Source organism: Balaenoptera musculus, chromosome 7 (assembly GCF_009873245.2).
Source record: "Balaenoptera musculus isolate JJ_BM4_2016_0621 chromosome 7, mBalMus1.pri.v3, whole genome shotgun sequence".
NCBI classification, from domain to species: domain Eukaryota; kingdom Metazoa; phylum Chordata; class Mammalia; order Artiodactyla; family Balaenopteridae; genus Balaenoptera; species Balaenoptera musculus.
In genome coordinates this window covers 57,085,930-57,104,273 of record NC_045791.1, presented here as the reverse complement: position 1 = coordinate 57,104,273, position 18,344 = coordinate 57,085,930, and the positions used below count along the sequence as shown (strand labels likewise).

Sequence of the window (18,344 nt, the reverse complement as noted above, 5' to 3'; positions counted from 1 at the left end):
AGATGTTTTACTTAATTTGGTACCTCTGGCCTGCTGCCCCACTAGTGCCAAAATTATTATTTCTCACCCAGCAGGTGATAAATAACAACTTCAGTCCTGATTAATACCATGAATCCTTCAACCTGACTAATGCAAAAAACTGGAGACCTACAGAACTAGTGGGTGATAATTGTTGTGAGAACTGTTGAAGCTCTGCTCAGCTTGTGAGGAAAGAAAGCCACAGGAAATGAAGCATTTGCTAGCAGTCCAGCTGATCCTGAGGCTTCATTAAGCCCATCTCAGTGACATTCACCATTTGAATACCAGTGCTAGATATTCTCCCACCCAACACTAAGTTTTAAGTATCTTCAGAGAAAAGAAACCACTAACTCATTTTTGCATACATTTAAATATTTATTGAATGGATGAATAAATGGATAAATGAATAATACATGAGAAAATAGAATTCTTGCCCAAGTACTCGACATTGTAATATGGGTCATTTGAGAGCTACATATGGTTATCTCTTGTCACTTCTCTAATAATGCAATTGTGCACAAATGTAGTTTTGCTAAAACCCACAGCAAAATTAACATTCTCTGCTGGCAAAAAGAAAACTGTTAGTAATGGCCAGTAACTAAAGCCACATGGTGCCATCAACTTGATTATGATTATTTAGCACTGGATACCAAGGTAGTATACCAGTCGTCCTCAATTAGGCAGATGGTAAGGGGAATATGTATTGTTTGAAAAGCTTCCCAGGATATTCCTTGCCTCTTAATTGAGAAAATTCTTTAAATGATACTATATATTTTAAGTCACAAGTCAATGGATTCAAAATGGTGTCAACCAGTTGAACGTGGCCTAAAGACATATTTGCTTGGCAGGCAAGTTGTTTTAATTTCTTTATGCTATTTAAATGCCTTAGGCAGAGGGATGCGTTCTCCAGTTTTGCGCAGCCTCCACCTTTCTCTATTGTCTTAATATCCTGTCCATCTCACTCATTCTGACTTCCAAACTGAGTTTATGATCCCTAGCTAAATGGAAAGATATAAATAATAACAACCAAGGGAAAAAAAAACTGAGAAAGTAACCTGGATCAAGATATGTGGCTAAATATATCCAGAGATTTTTCAAGAATCACAAATTATCTAAGCATCAATTTCTTCAGTTCAGAAATATTTTACCTCTGCCCTATCTAAACAAGCAATGCCTGGCATGGTATCAAGATCTCTTGAAAATTGCACAATGTTATAAGTGATATGGAAACACAGAAGAGGGGAATGTAACCCAGCCTAGATCTCAGAATAACTCTTAAGAATAGTTTTAGCCAAGATTTGAAATAAATGGAGAAAGAAACAGAATGAAACAAGAACCCTCTTCCCTCAGTAACCAAACATCTCATAACGCTTAATAAGAAGTGAAGAAAAGTACCTTAAATTGAAATTCTAGACTATTGATTCATCACTGATTTGCTCTTTAAATTAAAATATAAAATCTAAATAAATTAAAGACAAATAATATAAATTGAATTGGTAGTCAAAAATCTGCTCCTCCCCCAAATCCAATAACCTTTAAGAATGACAATCCCTATATCATATAAGTTTCAGAGAACAGTGTCATCTAATTCATAACTTTATATCAACTTTATTGAGGTACAATTTGCATAGAATAAAATGCAGTTTGATGAGTTTTGAGAAATGTATACAACTTATATACAACATCAAAATCAAAATATAGAATTTTTTCATTTCCCCCAAAAGCTCCCTTGTGCCCCTCTGTATTCAAGCAAAAACAAAAACAACCCCCCCAAAACCAAAATACCTCACCCCCAGCAACCATTGATCTGCTGTCACTATAGGTTAACTTTCCCTATTCTAGAATTTCATATATCCATACATAAAGTATGTATTTTCACTTCTGGCCTCTTACCTTCAGCCTACGTAATGGTTCTGAGATTCATCCAGGGTGCTGTAAGTCATAGTAGTCTGTCTCTTTTATCATGAGTAGTATTCCATTGTTTGAATAAACCATAATTTATCTATTCATCTGTGGATGGAATTTGTTGGGTTTTTTTTTCAAATTCCAGGCTATTATGAATTCAACTGCTATGAACATTCAGGTACAAATCTTTATACGGACATGGTTTCATTCCTCTAGGGCAAATACTTAGAAGTGGATTTGCTCAATCATACAGTAAATGCATATTTAAGAAACACAGTTTTCCAAAATGCTTGTACCAATTTATACTCCCACTATCAGTGTGTGAGAATTCCAATTTTTCCACATCTTTGTCAACACGTGGTAATGTCAAACTTTCCAATTTTAGCTATTTTAATAGGTGTGTAATGATATCTTGTGGTTTAATTTACTTTTACCTGATGGCTAACGACATTAAGCTTGTTTTCATGTATTTATTGGCCATTTATATCTTCTCTTTTGTATAATGTCTGTGTTATATCTTTTCCTCACTTTTTAACCTGGGTTGTCTTTTTATTAAGTTCTAAGAGTTATTTATCTGTTCTGGATAACAAGACTTTTATCAGATATATTATTAAAAAATATTTTCTCCGTCTGTGGCAAGCCTTTTCATTTTATAAAGTGTCTTTGGAAGAGCAGAAGTCTAAATGAAGTCCAATTTTTCAATTTTTTTTTTTCATAAGTGCTTTCTGTGTCCTATCTATAAAACCTTTGCCTACCCAAGGACACAAAGATTTTTTTCCCAGTGTTTTCTTCTAGAAGTTTTAGAGTTTTAACTTTTACATTTAGATCTATAATACATTTTGAGTTAATTCTTATGTATTCTTGAGGTAATATTGGGTTTTTTTTTCCATGGGATATTGAGTTGTTCCAGAATCATTTATCTAAAAACCTATCTATTCTCCCCTTTGAATTATCTAGGGTTTTATTGATTTTCTCTATTTTGTCTCTGTTTTCTATGTCATTTGGGGTTTATTTTCTCTATTGTTTGTCCATTTCCTATTTTATTGATTTTCTTTCTTTGTTATTTCCTTCATAGTACTTATTAGGGGTTAATTGCTCCTCTTTTTCTGGATTCTAGAGATGGAAGCTGAGATAATTGATTGTAAACTTTTTTCCTTTTCTAATATAAGCATGTACAGCTATAATTTTCCCTCTAGGCACTGCTTAAATTAAATCACATGAGCTTGGATATATTTTCATTATTCCTAAATTCAAAACATTTTCTAATATCCTTTGTGATTTCTTCCTTGACCATGGGTTGTTTTGAAGTGTTTTGTTTAATTTCCAAATATTAGGGGATTATCCATGACCTAAATTTACTCGGTAACTATTTGTTGAGCACCTGCCATATGCTCAACAAGTTAGTAAGTTTCTGGAGATAAGGGACAGGAAAATAGCAGATCTTCATCCTGACTGCTTAACCTTGCACAGTCCCTGGCAAATTAAAGGTGTTTACTGAATGAATGAATATAAGCACTTTGGGGGATGTAAAAATGAAATTTGATTAGAACTTAACTCTCAAGAGTATTAATCTAGTGATGAAGAATATGATTGATACCAAGGGACAAAGACTACATGGGTATTCAAGAACTTGCCAAAATAATGCTTCTTGTGCTAATGAGAAATTCAGCACTTCTAAATTCTCCAAGGGAACAGATAATGGATGCCTAATCTGATACTGTTTTTAGTTGGAAAAAACTTTTAACATCACATAGTCAAATGACTGCCAATAAATGATACAGTAGATCTACCCCATATGAATAATGTGTTAAATTCTTGTTTACACAATTATAGCCTTATATGCAGGAACATATCATAGACTGTTAACTAACTTTCCAGTCTATTTAAAAAATCAGGGACTTCCCTGGTGGCACAGTGGTTAAGAATCCGCCTGCCAATGCAGGGGACAGGGATTCGATCCCCGGTCTGGGAAGATCCCACATGCCGCAGAGCAACTAAGCCCGTGTGCCGCAACTACTGAGCCTGTGCTCTAGAGCCCTCGAGCCACAACTACTGAAGCCTGCGTGCCCTACAGCTTGTGCACTGCAACTACCGAAGTCCGCACGCCCAGAGCCCGTGCTCTTCAACAAGAGAAGCCACCGCAATGAGAAGCCTGCTCACCGCAACGAAGAGTAGCCCCTGCTCACCGCAGCTAGAGAAAGCCCACACGCAGCAATGAAGACCCAACGCAGCCAAATAAATACATAAATAAGTAAATAAATAATCAACTATCATAATAAACAACTAGCTAGTAGGAGAAAGGTCTTTCCTATTTAAAAGCCTAGACATTTTAAAAAATTCAATTGACAATTTAATTAATTAGCTTTGTCTTTTCATTTTGAAACTCCATGTATGGTCAATAATGAGACTCTCGTATGTTTTTCCTCATGCACTTTCTTCTTGTCTTTCACTTTCCCTGTTTGTGATACAAATTCTCAATGACATCCTTAAGTACATACCTTGCTTATTCCAACAGAAAAAAGTAAAGAGAACTGGGAATTCAAACTAAATATTTACAATAAAAAACTAAAAATAGCAATATCCTTACTGTTTTATTTTTAATGCTCTCTGGTTTTATAGGAGTGAAACATTACACTGATGAAAGTACATTGTATTAAACTCAGTAAGCCAACATTTCTGATTAAAATACCATAAAATTAGTCATTTTTCTGGTCTAAGCTATATTATAGTCTTTTATACATTATTTTTAAAATAACTTTTGTTTAGTTTTAAAACCTAGGCAATGAAAAACAATAAGGAGCTAATCCCCCAGAAACAACTTTGCGCCTATAAATGGTATTTCTTTTGAATGTATGATTAAACCAAAATGAAATAATTACATGTCCAACATTAACAAAATACACGTTATGTGGGCGCAGAGAGATTTAAGTATGCTCTCCCCTCCCCAGTTTCAGCTCAATAATCACTGAAAGTTCACATATTAAATATTTGGGTGTGAAACCCACAAACATACTGAATAATATCTAACACACCAAACTTAGGACATTGATCTAATACTCAGTATAAATTAACAGTCCATCACCTAAGATATTAGGTAATATTTATAATTTGGTAAAGTTTTCAAAATACTTAGTAAATACAAAGGGTATGATTGTTTTTTAAGGTATAGCCTTTTACTATCTCTCACTAATGGAGGAAGTTAGGAATCAGGAGGGAGAAACATTGTTTTTCAAATTAGAATCAATATTTTTTCCTCCAATACAATCTCATCAAGTAGGCAGGTGAGGATAAAATGAATACCTTATACCTTTAGTGTTTAAATAGAATGTGAGCAAATCAAATAAGCTATGTTTTAGAACTTTATAAAGATTAATAATTATGATATATACAGATGTATCTAGCATTCTAGCAATAGATGTAATCAATTGGCACTAAAGTTCTTCATTTTAATTATAACTGATTTTCATAAAAATAACCTGAAGCATTATAATATCTTAGAATACATTCTGCTTCATTCTGAGTAATTAAGTTATGTCTGATGCTATTTCTCTATTAATTACAACCTATTGCATTTTAATTATTTGAAAACTGAAAATCCATGTAACAAGAAATACTATAATTTACCATAATAACAAAAGTTAGTGTAACATTTCTGGACAAAATTTCAAATTGGAATTTAGTATGATAAGTATGGCATTTCTAATCAGCGAATTCATAAAATGGTGTTGGAACAACTGGCTAGCCATTTGTATGAACAGGTAAATAAATGAACATACAAATAATAAAGCCAAATCCTTAACTCTCTCAATTCTTGCCTCAAGATAACTTCCAGTTAGACCAAAATAAGCATACCAATCAGAAAGCCATAATAAAAAAGAATATATGACAATACATTTAAAAAAATTTAACTTACTTCTGGAAAAAATGAAGTCAAAAGCAAATGGCAAGCTGAGGACAAAGATCCACAATACCTATGAAAACAATGGGTTAATTTATGCATGATACAAAGATCACATGTAAATCAATAAGGAAAAGAAACAATCTAATTGACAACGAACAAAATCAGACATTACAAATAACTAATAAAGATATGAAAATATGTTTAATCTCACTTATATAGAAATATAAAATCAAAGAGTAATGAAATACTACTTTTCACTTAGATTGGCAAATATTTAAATGTTTCATGGTGAAACACAGTTTTGTGTGATGTAAACCGATATAATTTAGCTATATGACCGTAAACAAATTTCTTAATCTCTCTGTGCCCCCTTAGTTTTCTCATCTCTAAAATGGGGATAATATTACATCATAGGGTTATTGTGAAGAACACATTATTTAATATCTGTAAAGAGCTTAGAATAATGACTCACATCTGCAACTACTATAAGTCTTTACTAAATAAATACACCTTTAAAAATTAAGACTTTATTTTTTAGAGCAATTTTAGGTTCACAGCAAAATTGAAGGGAAAGTACAGAGATTTCCCATATATTCCCTGCCCCCAAGTATGCAGAGCTTCTCCACCATTATCAACATCCCTCACCAGAGTGGTACAATTGTTACCACTGATGAACCCACAATGACACATCATAGTCACTCAAAGTCCACTGTTTGCAGTTCATTCTTGGTATTATACATTCTTTGGGTTTGAACAAACGTAAATACACTTTTTTAGAAGGATAATTTGACAACGTATACTCTTAAAATTTATCAAAAGCAAGAAACATACATGCTTTCACAAAAAATTTCCATTATAAATTTACCTTTCAGAAATATTTACATATTTTAAGATATTTGTTCAAGAATGTTTATTACAATATAACTTATGTACACTGTAAACCACCTAAATCTCTTATTAATGAGGGTGATAAACTACTTATGGTACACCTTCATATAATGAAACATGTAACCACTGAACATGTGTCCACAATATTCTACCCTATAGCCCATAAACTGTCAGAAAAGATAAGTATTTTAAAAGAATATATCTATAGCAACAGTGGAAAACAAACAAACAAACAAAAAGGGCTACCAGAGGGGCAGAAATTCTGAAGAAATTTTGCTTTAAAAAATAATGCAGATGGCATAAGATTTGCACAGAAATAAGTTTGGAGGAAACCAAAGCTCCAGGTAGAAGCAGAAGGTTATCACAAAAAATGGCAACAGTCCAAGGTAACTCCGCTGGTAGGTACCATCTTATACAAATTGCAGGAAGGGATTTTATGTATTCAAGTGATTAATTAGGAAAATTAATTCAGAGCAGCTTGGCTAATGGGGCTCTCCTCCATCTCCAGCTTTGGCTAAGAAAGAGGTGCTCAACAGCAATATAGTATTTGCTCTCAGAATGATGTGGTGAGCATAGATCTGAGATTAGAGAGACAGTGAAGCACACAAGTAACAACTAATCCCAAGAATGAGGAACAACACACTCACAAACTGCCACCAAACTCTATTTAGAAGCACACCATGGAAAATGAGAAGAACCAGACAAGGTAATATAACTAGCACCCACAAAGAAATGTGTCGCAATTCTCAAGAACAAAGAAAGACAAGCAGACAATGAAGAATTGGCAAACATATAAAGAAAACCAATTCCATTAGAGAAAGACACCCAAATTCAACAGAAAACTGCATCCCAGAACAAAGCTCAAGAATATTCATAGGAATACAAAAATATCCAGCCTCCCAAAAGACAAAATTAACAATATCTGACATCAAGAGTTACCAGGTATGCAAAGAAGCAGGAAAATATAACTTGTAACAAGGGGCAAAAAATCAGTTTATATGCAGCACAATATAAAACTTTCAAGAAGTAGCCAAAAGAAAATCTAAATGAATGGAGATATTTACCATGTTTTAAGAGCAGAAACTCAATATTCTTAAACTGTCAATTCCCATCTAATTAATCTACAAGAAAAGGATCTTCCATTTTTATTTAACATTAACGTAGAGGTGCTAGTTACTGCAATATGACAAGTAAAAGAAATGAAACTTTAAAAGAAACAAAACTGGGGCTTCCCTGGTGGCACAGTGGTTGAGAATCTGCCTGCCAATGCAGGGGACACAGGTTCAAGCCCTGGGCTGGGAAGATCCCACATGCCGCGGAGCAACTAGGCCCGTGAGCCACAACAACTGAGCCTGCACGTCTGGAGCCTGTGCTCTGCAACAAGAGAGGCCGCGATAGTGAGAGGCCCGTGCACCGCGATGAAGAGTGGCCCCCGCTGGTCACAACTAGAGAAAGCCCTCGCACAGAAACGAAGACCCAACACAGCCAAAAATTAATTAATTAATTAATTTAAAAATAAAGAAACAAAACTGGGGCTTCCCTGGTGGCGCAGTGGTTGAGAATCTGCCTGCCAATGCAGGGGACATGGGTTCGAGCCCTGGTCTGGGAAGATCCCAGATGCCGCGGAGCAACTAGGCCCGTGAGTCACAATTACTGAGCCTGCGCGTCTGGAGCCTGTGCTCCGCAACAAGAGAGGCCGTGACAGTGAGAGGCCCACCCACCGCGATGAAGAGTGGCCCCCACTTGCCGCAACTGGAGAAAGCCCTCGCACAGAAACGAAGACCCAACACAGCCATAAAAATATAAAAATAAATAAATAAATAAAAATTAAAAAAACAAAACAAAACTGCCATTATCTAGGCATTATATTATTTTATCTATAGGAAACCAAAAAGGATCCTTAGAAAGATCATTAGAATAAAAACATTCAACAAGATTACTGGATAGATTTCATACAAAAGTCATGAACATTTTTTATATCAACAACTTAAATTTTTAATTGTTATTTATAATGGCTAAAAATAGAGTGAAAAAATAGAAACAAAATCAACAAAAGATGTTCAAAACCTCTATGGAGAAAAACCTTACTGAAGGACATTAAAGAGATATGTGGAAGCATGACACATTCATGAATATAAAGACTCAATTTTGTAAATGTAGTGATTCTTCCCAAAATGATCCAGAGATTCAATGTAAACCCATTCAAAATTCTTCTTGTTTTTGATGGAATTTTAAAAGTTGATCCTAAAACTGACATTGAAGGGCAAAGGTCCAACTTCAATTTATGAAGATAAAGAATAAAATGGGGGATTTGCACTATCACATATCAAAATTTGATATAAACTATAGTAATTAAGAGAACTTGATTTTGATGCAAAGTAGGACAGCCATACATGGAATAGACCGATATAATAGAGTCATCATAAATTATCTCCAAAAAACTCTGTATAGAACACAGAAGCCAGGTAGGCAGAGTTTAGTTTTTTGTAGAACAATTCTTCAAGCTAACCAGTTCTTGAAGAACTTGACTTTTTTCTTTTCCTTAAGTTTTATATAGGAGTGCTATGCAGTTGAAAATTATACCTTTCTCAACGTATCTGCTGTCAGTTTCCCATTGTCTTTCTCCACAAATTTCAACAAAAAGTAAACTGAATGTGCTTAGGAATTTCATAAAGTGTTCTTTGTGGTATTGCCTTTAACATATCAGTTAAGGTCTCCACTCAGTTGATAAAGTAGGCAAGAACTTACAAGGGGAACACTAAAATAAATACATGGAAATCTTTTGCTTCACATCATACAATGGGTATAGTTTCCAGTTACCTGCTCTATGACACTGAGATCTACCATAACCATACTGGTTCACAAGACTGTGTCCACTGGACTGATTAAAATACAGAAAGTAAACCAGCCACAAGGCTTTAGGAGTCACTTCCCATGGAAAAAAAGTAAGGCCTTATTTTGGAGTCCCATGAATGAGAGGACCGGAAGACTGAAGCCTGACTTATACATAAGGATTAGGAAGGATGTTCTGTATAAACTAGGCACAAAAATCTCAAATCATGAAGGAAAAGATTGATCATCACTGACTATATAAAAATTGAGAACTTCTGTACATTAGAATACACCATAAAGGGAGTGAAAAGACAAACAACAAGCTAGGAGACATTTGTAACCCTTATAACCAAGTAGGCATTAATATCTATAATACAAATAGGACTCCCATAAATCATAAGAATAGGCAAACAACCCAACAGAAAAATAGGCAAAGCCACTAGAGTCATTTCAAAAAAAAGAAAAAAAAAAAAAAAAGGAAGAAGAAAATGGCCAATAAATATAAATATGTACTCAGCTCATTGGTAATCTGGAAAATACTAACTAAAGCCCAAATGGAAAAAAAAAATTGTCCAATAATTCCAAATGTCTGCAAAGTGGTAGATAAGTGTAAGTGTGTAAACTGGCACAAACATTTAGGAAAACAATTTGGAATTACCTAGTGAAAGACACATACCTGACAACCCAGCAATTACACTCCTAAGTATATACCCTGGAAAAATTCTTACACATTTATATCAGGACATATGTACAGAATTGTTCATAAGCAGCATTTTTTATAACAGCAAAATTCCATACACAGCCAAAATGCCCACTGACAACAGAACAGAGAAATAAAGTGTTGTATATGCATATAAAAGAATACTATGTAATTAACCACTGCTAGGTGCAACAAAATGAAATTTTTAAACGTAATATTGTGTGAAAGAAGAAAAACACAGCAGAATGCATATAGTATGATTCCATTTATAGAAATATCAAAGTAAAAAATTAAATCATGGGAATGATTAACACAAAATTCAGGATAGCGGCAACCTCCAGAGGTAGAGCAAGGAGTTGGGATTAGATGAAAACAGTGTCAAATAGAGGTTTTAAGATACCAGTAATGTTCTATTTTTTAACCTAGGTGTGGGTATGATCTACATAACAACAAAATATTTTTAAGAACATGTTTATATATTACATCTTCAAAAGCAGACTTACATGAACTTTTGGGCAACATATATTATAAAGTAAATAAAGCATAGAAAAAAGAATGGGGGTACAGACCGCCCTGAGTTGGTAACTATTGAAGTGAGGTAGTGGTTCATAAGTACATGGGAGTTTTTATTTTCTCTTCTTTTTGTATGTTTGAAATTTTCCATAATAAAAATGCTTTAAATCGTCAGCACTTAAAATTCTTAATGAGCATTTCTTGCCTCAAGAGTAAAAAGCAGATGGCGGAGTAGAAGGACGTGTGCTCACTCCCTCTTATGAGAGCACTGGAATCACGACTAACTGCTGAACAATCATCGACAGGAAGACACTGAAACTCACCAAAAAAATACCCCACATCCAAAGACAAAGGAGAAGCCTCAATGAGACAGTAGGAGGGGGCAATCACAATAAAATCAAATCCCATAACCGCTGGGTGGGTGACTCACAAACTGTAGAACACTTATACCACAGAAGTCCACCCACTGGAGTAAAGGTTCTGAGCCCCACGTCAGGCTTCCCAACCTGGGGGTCTGGCAATAGGAGGAGGAATTCCCAGAGAATCAGATTTTGAAGGCTAGTGGGATTTGATTGCAGGACTTTGACAGGTCTGCAAAGACTCCACTCTTGGAGGGCACACACAAGGTAAGTGTGTGCACCAGGACCCAGGGGGAAGGAGCAATGACCCCATAGGAGACTGAACCAGACCTACCTGCTAGGGTTGGAGGGTCTCCTGCAGAGGCGGGGGATGGCTGTGCTCACCATGGGGACAAGGATACTGGCAGCAGAAATTCTGGGAAGTACTCCTTGGTATAAGCGCTCCCAGAGCCAGCCATTAGCCCCACCAAAAGGCCTGTAGGCTCCAGTGCTGGGTAGCCTCAGGCCAAACAACCAACAGGGAGGGAACTCAGCTCTACCCCTCATCAGACAAGCTGATTAAAGTTTTACTGAGCTCTGCCCACCAGAGCAACACCCAGCTCTACCCACCACCAGTCCCTTCCATCAGGAAGCTTGCAGAGCGTCTTAGATAGCCTCATCCACCAGAGGGCAGACAGCAGAAGTAAGAAGAACTACAATCCTGCAGCCTGTGGAACAAAAACCACATTCACAGAAAGACAAAATGAAAAGGCAGAGGACTATGTACCAGATGAAGGAACAAGATAAAATCCCAGAAAAACAACTAAATGAAGTGGAGATAGGCAACCTTCCAGAAAAACAATTCAGAATAATGAGAGTGAGATGATCCAAGACCTCGGAAAAAATAATGGAGGCAAAGATCGAGAAGATGCAAGAAATGTTTAACAAAGACCTAGAAGAATTAAAGAACAAACACCCAGAAGAATTAAAGAACAAACAGAGATGAACAATACAATACCTGAAATGAAAAATACACTAGAAGGAACCAATAGCAGAATAACTGAGGCAGAAGAACAGATAAGTGACCTGAAAGACAGAATGGTGGAATTCACTGCTGCAGAACAGAATAAAGAATGAAAATAAATGAAGACAGCCTAAGAGACCTCTGGGATAATGTTAAAGCACGAACATTCGCATTATAAGGGTCCCAGAAGGAGAGAGAAAGGACCTGAGAAAATATATGAAGAGATTATAGTCAAAAACTTCCCTAACTTGGGGAAGTAAATAGTCACCAAGTCCAGGAATTACAGAGTCCCAGACAGGATAAACCCAAGGAGAAACATGCTGAGACACATAGTAATCAAATTGATAAAAATTAAAGACAAAGAAAAATTATTAAAAGCAATAAGGGAAAACGACAAATAACATACAAGGGAACTCCCATAAGGTTAACAGCTGATTTCTCAGCAGAAACTCTGCAAGCCAGAAGGGAGTGGCACAATATATTTAAAGTGATGAAAGGGAAGAACCTAAAACCAAGATTACTCTACCCAGCAAGGATCTCATTTAGATTCGACAGAGAAATCAAAAGCTTTACAGACAAGCAAAAGCTAAGAGAATTCACCACCACCAAACCAGCTCTACAACAAATGCTAAAGGAACTTCTCTAAGTGGCAAACACAAAAGAAGAAAAGGACCTACAAAAACAAACACAAAACAATTAAGAAAATGGTAACAGGAATATACATATTGATAAGTACCTTATATGTGAATGGATTAAATGCTCCAACCAAAAGACACAGGCTCGCTGAATGGATACAAAAACAAGACCCATATATATGCTGTTTACAAGAGACCCACTTCAGACCTAGGGACACATACAGACTGAAACTGAGGGGATGGAGAAAGATATTCCATGCAAATGGAAATCAAAAGAAAGATGGAGTAGCAATACTCATAACAGATAAAACAGACTTTAAAATAATGTTACAAGAAACAAGGAAGGACACTACATAATGATCAAGGGATCAATCCAAGAAGAAGATATAACAATTATAAATATATATGTACCCAACATAGGAGTACCTCAATCCATAAGGCAAATGCTAACAGCTCTAAAAGAGGAAATTGACAGTAACACAATAATAGTGGGGGACTTTAACACCTCACTTACACCAACGGACAGATCATCCAGACAGAAAATTAATAAGGAAACACACGCTTTAAATGACACAATAGACCAGATAGATTTAATTGATATTTACAGGACATTGCATCCGAAAACAGCAGATTACACTTTCTTCTCAAGGGCACACGGAACATTCTCCAGGATAGATCACATCTTGGGTCACAAATCAAGCCTCGAGTAAATTTAAGAAAATTGAACGTATCAAGCATCTTTTCCTACCACAACGCTATGAGATTAGAAATCAATTACAGGGAAAAAAACGTAAAAAACACAAACACATGGAGGCTAAACTATGTTACTAAATAACCAAGAGATCACTGAAGAAATCAAAGAGGAAATCAAAAAATACCTAGAGACAAATGACAATGAAACATGACAATCCAAAAGCTATGGGATGCAGCAAAAGCAGTTCTATGAGGAAAGTTTATAGCAATACAATTCTACCTCAAGAAACAAGAAAAATCTCAAATAAACAATCTAACCTTACACCTAAAGGAACTAGAGAAAGAAGAACAAACAAAACCCAAGGTTAGTAGAAGGAAAGAAATCATGAAGATCAGAGCAGAAATAAATGAAATAAAAACAAAGAAAACAATAGCAAAGATCAATAAAACTAAAAGCTGGTTCTTTGAGAAGATAAACAAAATTGATAAACCATTAGCCAGACTCATCAAGAAAACGAAGGAGAGGACTCAAATGAATAAAATTAGAAAAGAAAAAGGAGGAGTAACAATGGACACTGCAGAAATACAAAGCATCCTAAGAGACTACTACAAGCAACTCTATGCCAATAAAATGGACAACCTGGAAGAAATGGACAAATTCTTAGAAAGGTATAACCTTCCAAGACTGACCCAGGAAGAAATAGAAAATATGAACAGACCAATCACACGTAATGAAACTGAAACTGTGATTTAAAATCTTCCAACAAAAGTCCAGGACCAGATGGCTTCACAGGTGAATTCTATCAAACATTTAGAGAAGCGCTAACACCCATCCTTCTCAAACTCTTCCAAAAAATTGCAGAGGAAGGAACACTCCCAAACTCATTCTACGAGGCCACCATCACCCTGATACCAAAACCAGACAGAGAGGGGCTTCCCTGGTGGCGCAGTGGTTGAGAATCTGCCTGCCAATGCAGGGCACACGGGTTCGAGCCCTGGTCTGGGAAGATCCCACATGCCGCGGAGCAACTGGGCCTGTGAGCCACAATTACTGAGCCTGCACATCTGGAGTCTGTGCTCCGCAACAAGAGAGGCCGTGATAGTGAAGAGGCCCGCGCACCGCGATGAAGAGTGGCCCCCGCTTGCCACAACTATAGAAAGCCCTCGCACAGAAAGGAAGACCCAACACAGCCATAAAATAAGAAATAAATAAATAATATTTAAAAAATAATAATAATAAAGTATATGGGAGAATGTGTGTAGGTTATTGCAAATACTGTACCATTTTATATGAGGGACTTAAGCATCCAAAGATTTTGATATTTGTGGGAGGTCCTGGATGACTGTAGTTATTTTAAACCCAACAACGTACACCATTCAGAAGTCATCAAATGACAGGGTAGGCTATACCTATCTTGATTTAAATTTTCTCACTACTTATGACTTAAATTTTAATTTAAGAAAGGAATCATGCTACTTACTTTAATACCTACTCTATTTATTTATTTATTTATTTTTAGCTGTGTTGGGTCTTCGTTTCGTGCGAGGGCTTTCTCTGGTTGCGGCAAGTGGGGGCCACTCTTCATCGTGGTGCGGGGGCCACTCTTCATCGCGGTGTGCGGGCCTCTCACTATCGCGGCCCCTCCCGTTGCAGGGCACAGGCTCCAGACGCGCAGGCTCAGCAGTTGTGGCTCACAGGCCCAGTTGCTCCACGGCATGTGGGATCTTCCCAGACCAGGGCTCAAACCCGTGTCCCCTGCATTAGCAAGCAGATTCTCAACCACTGCGCCACCAGGGAAGCCCATGCTACTTACTTTAAAATTCAGTACACACCTAAGTGTTTTGGCAGCAAAACCTTTAACTCTTTGGTCAGCAAACTAGCTTTTCAGTGGTAATTTTTAGCTACTGTGACTTGGCTTGATGGACCCAAATTTAAAAGATAAAAGCAGGTATTAAATAACCATAACTGAATGTCAAGGTTTCTACTTTTTAAGGCATTCTGTTTTGATGGTGATTCACTCAACACTAGAGAAAAACAAGACCTCTATCAAAGTGATCCATAGTCAGTAAGTCTTAAATAAGAGTAAATATCTCATCTTGGAATAAACCACCATTGTCTGCCAATGTTTCTCATATTAAGATAATACAGCCAGTTGTAATGATTAAGATTAAAATATCAGAGCCCATGTTTTGTAATATCTTTATATCCAAAAAACTCGAAGAAAAAAGTCTAGATTTTATATACTGAGTACAGAAGGTACTTGTTCTATGAAATGAACTTTATGGTATTATTAAAAGAGCATCATTCAGTATAAAACAAGCATACAAAAATACATACCAAAAAAAAAAAAACCTGTCATAAAAATTGTACAAAAGCACAGGTAACTTGGAATTTTTATTTTAATAATAAAACAAATTACAAAATCAGTTCAGGAAAGCTATAATAAACAGCACTATAGTCAAAAGGGAGTACACAAAGTTTATGTGGGACTTGGGCTAAGGAGAACCTAATACATCCCTTATAAGGTATAAATCTATAATCCTAAAAAAAAAAAAAATGTAGTGTTCTTTAAAAGCCAAACAGATGCCAGACGCCTAGGTTTGAATTCCAACTCTACCACTTACTAACCTTATGACCTTGGGCAAGGTATTACCCATTTTGTGTCTCCATTTCCCCTTCTGTAAACTGGGAATAATAACCTTCATAGTTTTTGTAAGGATTAAATGAGTTAAAATGTCTGGTACATAAAAAGAAATATAGAAGTACTACTATTCTAGACATTTTCAAGAAATTATTTGTACATCTGACTCTTTTATAGCATCCCTGGCTTTACATAAAATATTAGAAAAATTGAAAGAAATACAGCATATAATCTTTTATGCTTATGTATAAATTGATACTTCTGTGAAATCTATACTCTCTTCCCCACAAAAGGAATAAAAGAGCATTATTAAAATATTATTTTCCCCAAAAAGAAGTTTCAAAAAAATAAGGTCCTTGAAACTTATCCCTTTATCAAATGTAAATTATAGCTGCTCTGATAAAATGTTTTTAAGTTCAATAAAGTTCAGATAAGAAAAATGCTCTTAAATGGTAATCTGTTCCAGGATTTAATCACTTTGTAATCATGCGCATTTTCTAAGTGCTCACTGTTAAGAACATTCTTCCCATGACCAGGTTTACCATGCATTACATCTAGCAAAGTAATCTTGGGAGTATGGAATACAAATTATTGCCTTAGAAAAGACACTGTTTATTCCATGTATAAAGCTCAGAGAGTAGCTTTCAGAAAAATGGAAAGAAAGTAAATACACCGGCCACAAAGTTGTTTGAGCTTTATTTTTATATGCATACATGTGTCAAAAAAACCAAAAATTTCAAGACATAGAGTACAACATATCAAATGAAATCATTCAAAATTATTTTAATGTATACACAAATAGCAGTATACGGTACACGTATACATTATGTAATTTGTTTTGAGGTTTTGAAAAGCAGTATTTTTGGTTTTAAAATTCTGATACCATTATCTATTACATCATTCAAGTAACATATATTTCAAAAGTTAAACTTTTTAAATAACTAAATTAACACATAACTCTAAGACAATCTGATGGATGAGCTGACTTTACCAAAATAGTGTTGTTCGATTCTTCTACAGAAAGCAAGGAGGTTGCTATAGTTTTTCACCTTCTCAGAAAGTTCATCATTGGTCAACTGTGTGGTAAGAATGGTGTACAGATGGCCAAATACCAGTGCATCTAGTTCAGTAGGCCTAAGACAAAAGCAGAAATGAGAGTAACATGAACGGTGTTTAACTTGTATGGTAGACTACATACTATTTTTTTAAACACTTTATTCATCTATTTAAAAGAAAAAAAGTAATGTAAGCAATAAATCCTACCCCAACTTGATAGAATTTATTCTATTTTATTGGAGTTTCTGTTATAAGATATGAAAGAAAAAAAAGATCTTTTAAACTATGATTTGCTAGTTGTGTGACTTGCTTTTTTAAATAGCATCATTTAAATGTGTTAAAATAATATTGGTGTAAAAAAAAAAGAATGTCATACAAATGGAATTATACAGTATGTAACCTTAAAATAATAATAATATTGGTGTAAATGATCATATTCATTTTATTCATTAATTTATTCACTAAATATATACAACAGGTCTCCAGTGTGCCAGGAACTATGCCAGATGCTAAAGATATAAAAGCAAGAAAGATATTCTAAGACATGGACACAAAACATAAATTACCACAACACAATTTAGTAAGTGCTTTTGTAGATGCATAACCAAAATGCTGTCAAAGCAGAGGATTTCACTGTGGTGCTAGGAAAACAGAATGATACCTGATTACCTGATCATCATATTACAACATGATTTAATTTTAATTTTACCATTTTAAAAGTAAACTTAGCTTCTGAAGGAGATGTAAGAATGGCTTCAACAAAATTTTTTCTATGTTTTTTTTTCCCTTTAATTATATATTACTAACAAAAAGATGAAATTTATCTACCTTGCTACTAACGGTCTATAAATGGGACATCACCAATCTATATTACGTTAAAATAATTACAGTAGACTCTTGAACAACACTGGTTTGAGGGCTTCCCTGGTGGTGCAGCAGTTAAGAATCCACCTGCCAACGCACGGGACACGGGTCCGAGCCCTTGTCTGGGAGGATCTCACATGCCGCGGAGCAACTAAGCCCGTGCGCCACAACTAAGCCCGTGCACCACGCCTCTGTGAGCCTGCGCTCTAGAGCCGTGAGCCACAACTACTGAGCCCGTGCTCTGCAGCAAGAGAAGCCACCGCAACGAGAAGCCCGCGCACTGCAACAAAGAGTAGCCCCCTCTCGCTCCAACTAGAGAAAGCCCGTGCGCAGCG

At 35.7% G+C, this 18,344-nt stretch overlaps 1 protein-coding gene across 2 annotated transcripts in view; it reads right to left on the bottom strand.

The window, feature by feature from the left end:
• Window positions 1–16,765: 16,765 nt before the first annotated feature.
• MTX2 (metaxin 2) overlaps window positions 16,766–18,344 on the bottom strand; it is a 62,792-nt gene continuing 61,213 nt past the window's right edge. The window contains exon 9 of one of the 2 annotated variants that reach the window (XM_036858570.1): window positions 16,766–17,223. In XM_036858570.1, the coding sequence (XP_036714465.1) occupies window positions 17,049–17,223 (175 nt within the window). In that variant the 3' untranslated portion in view covers window positions 16,766–17,048. The remainder of the gene's footprint in view (window positions 17,224–18,344) is intronic. The other variant, XM_036858569.1, reaches the window with a different exon arrangement.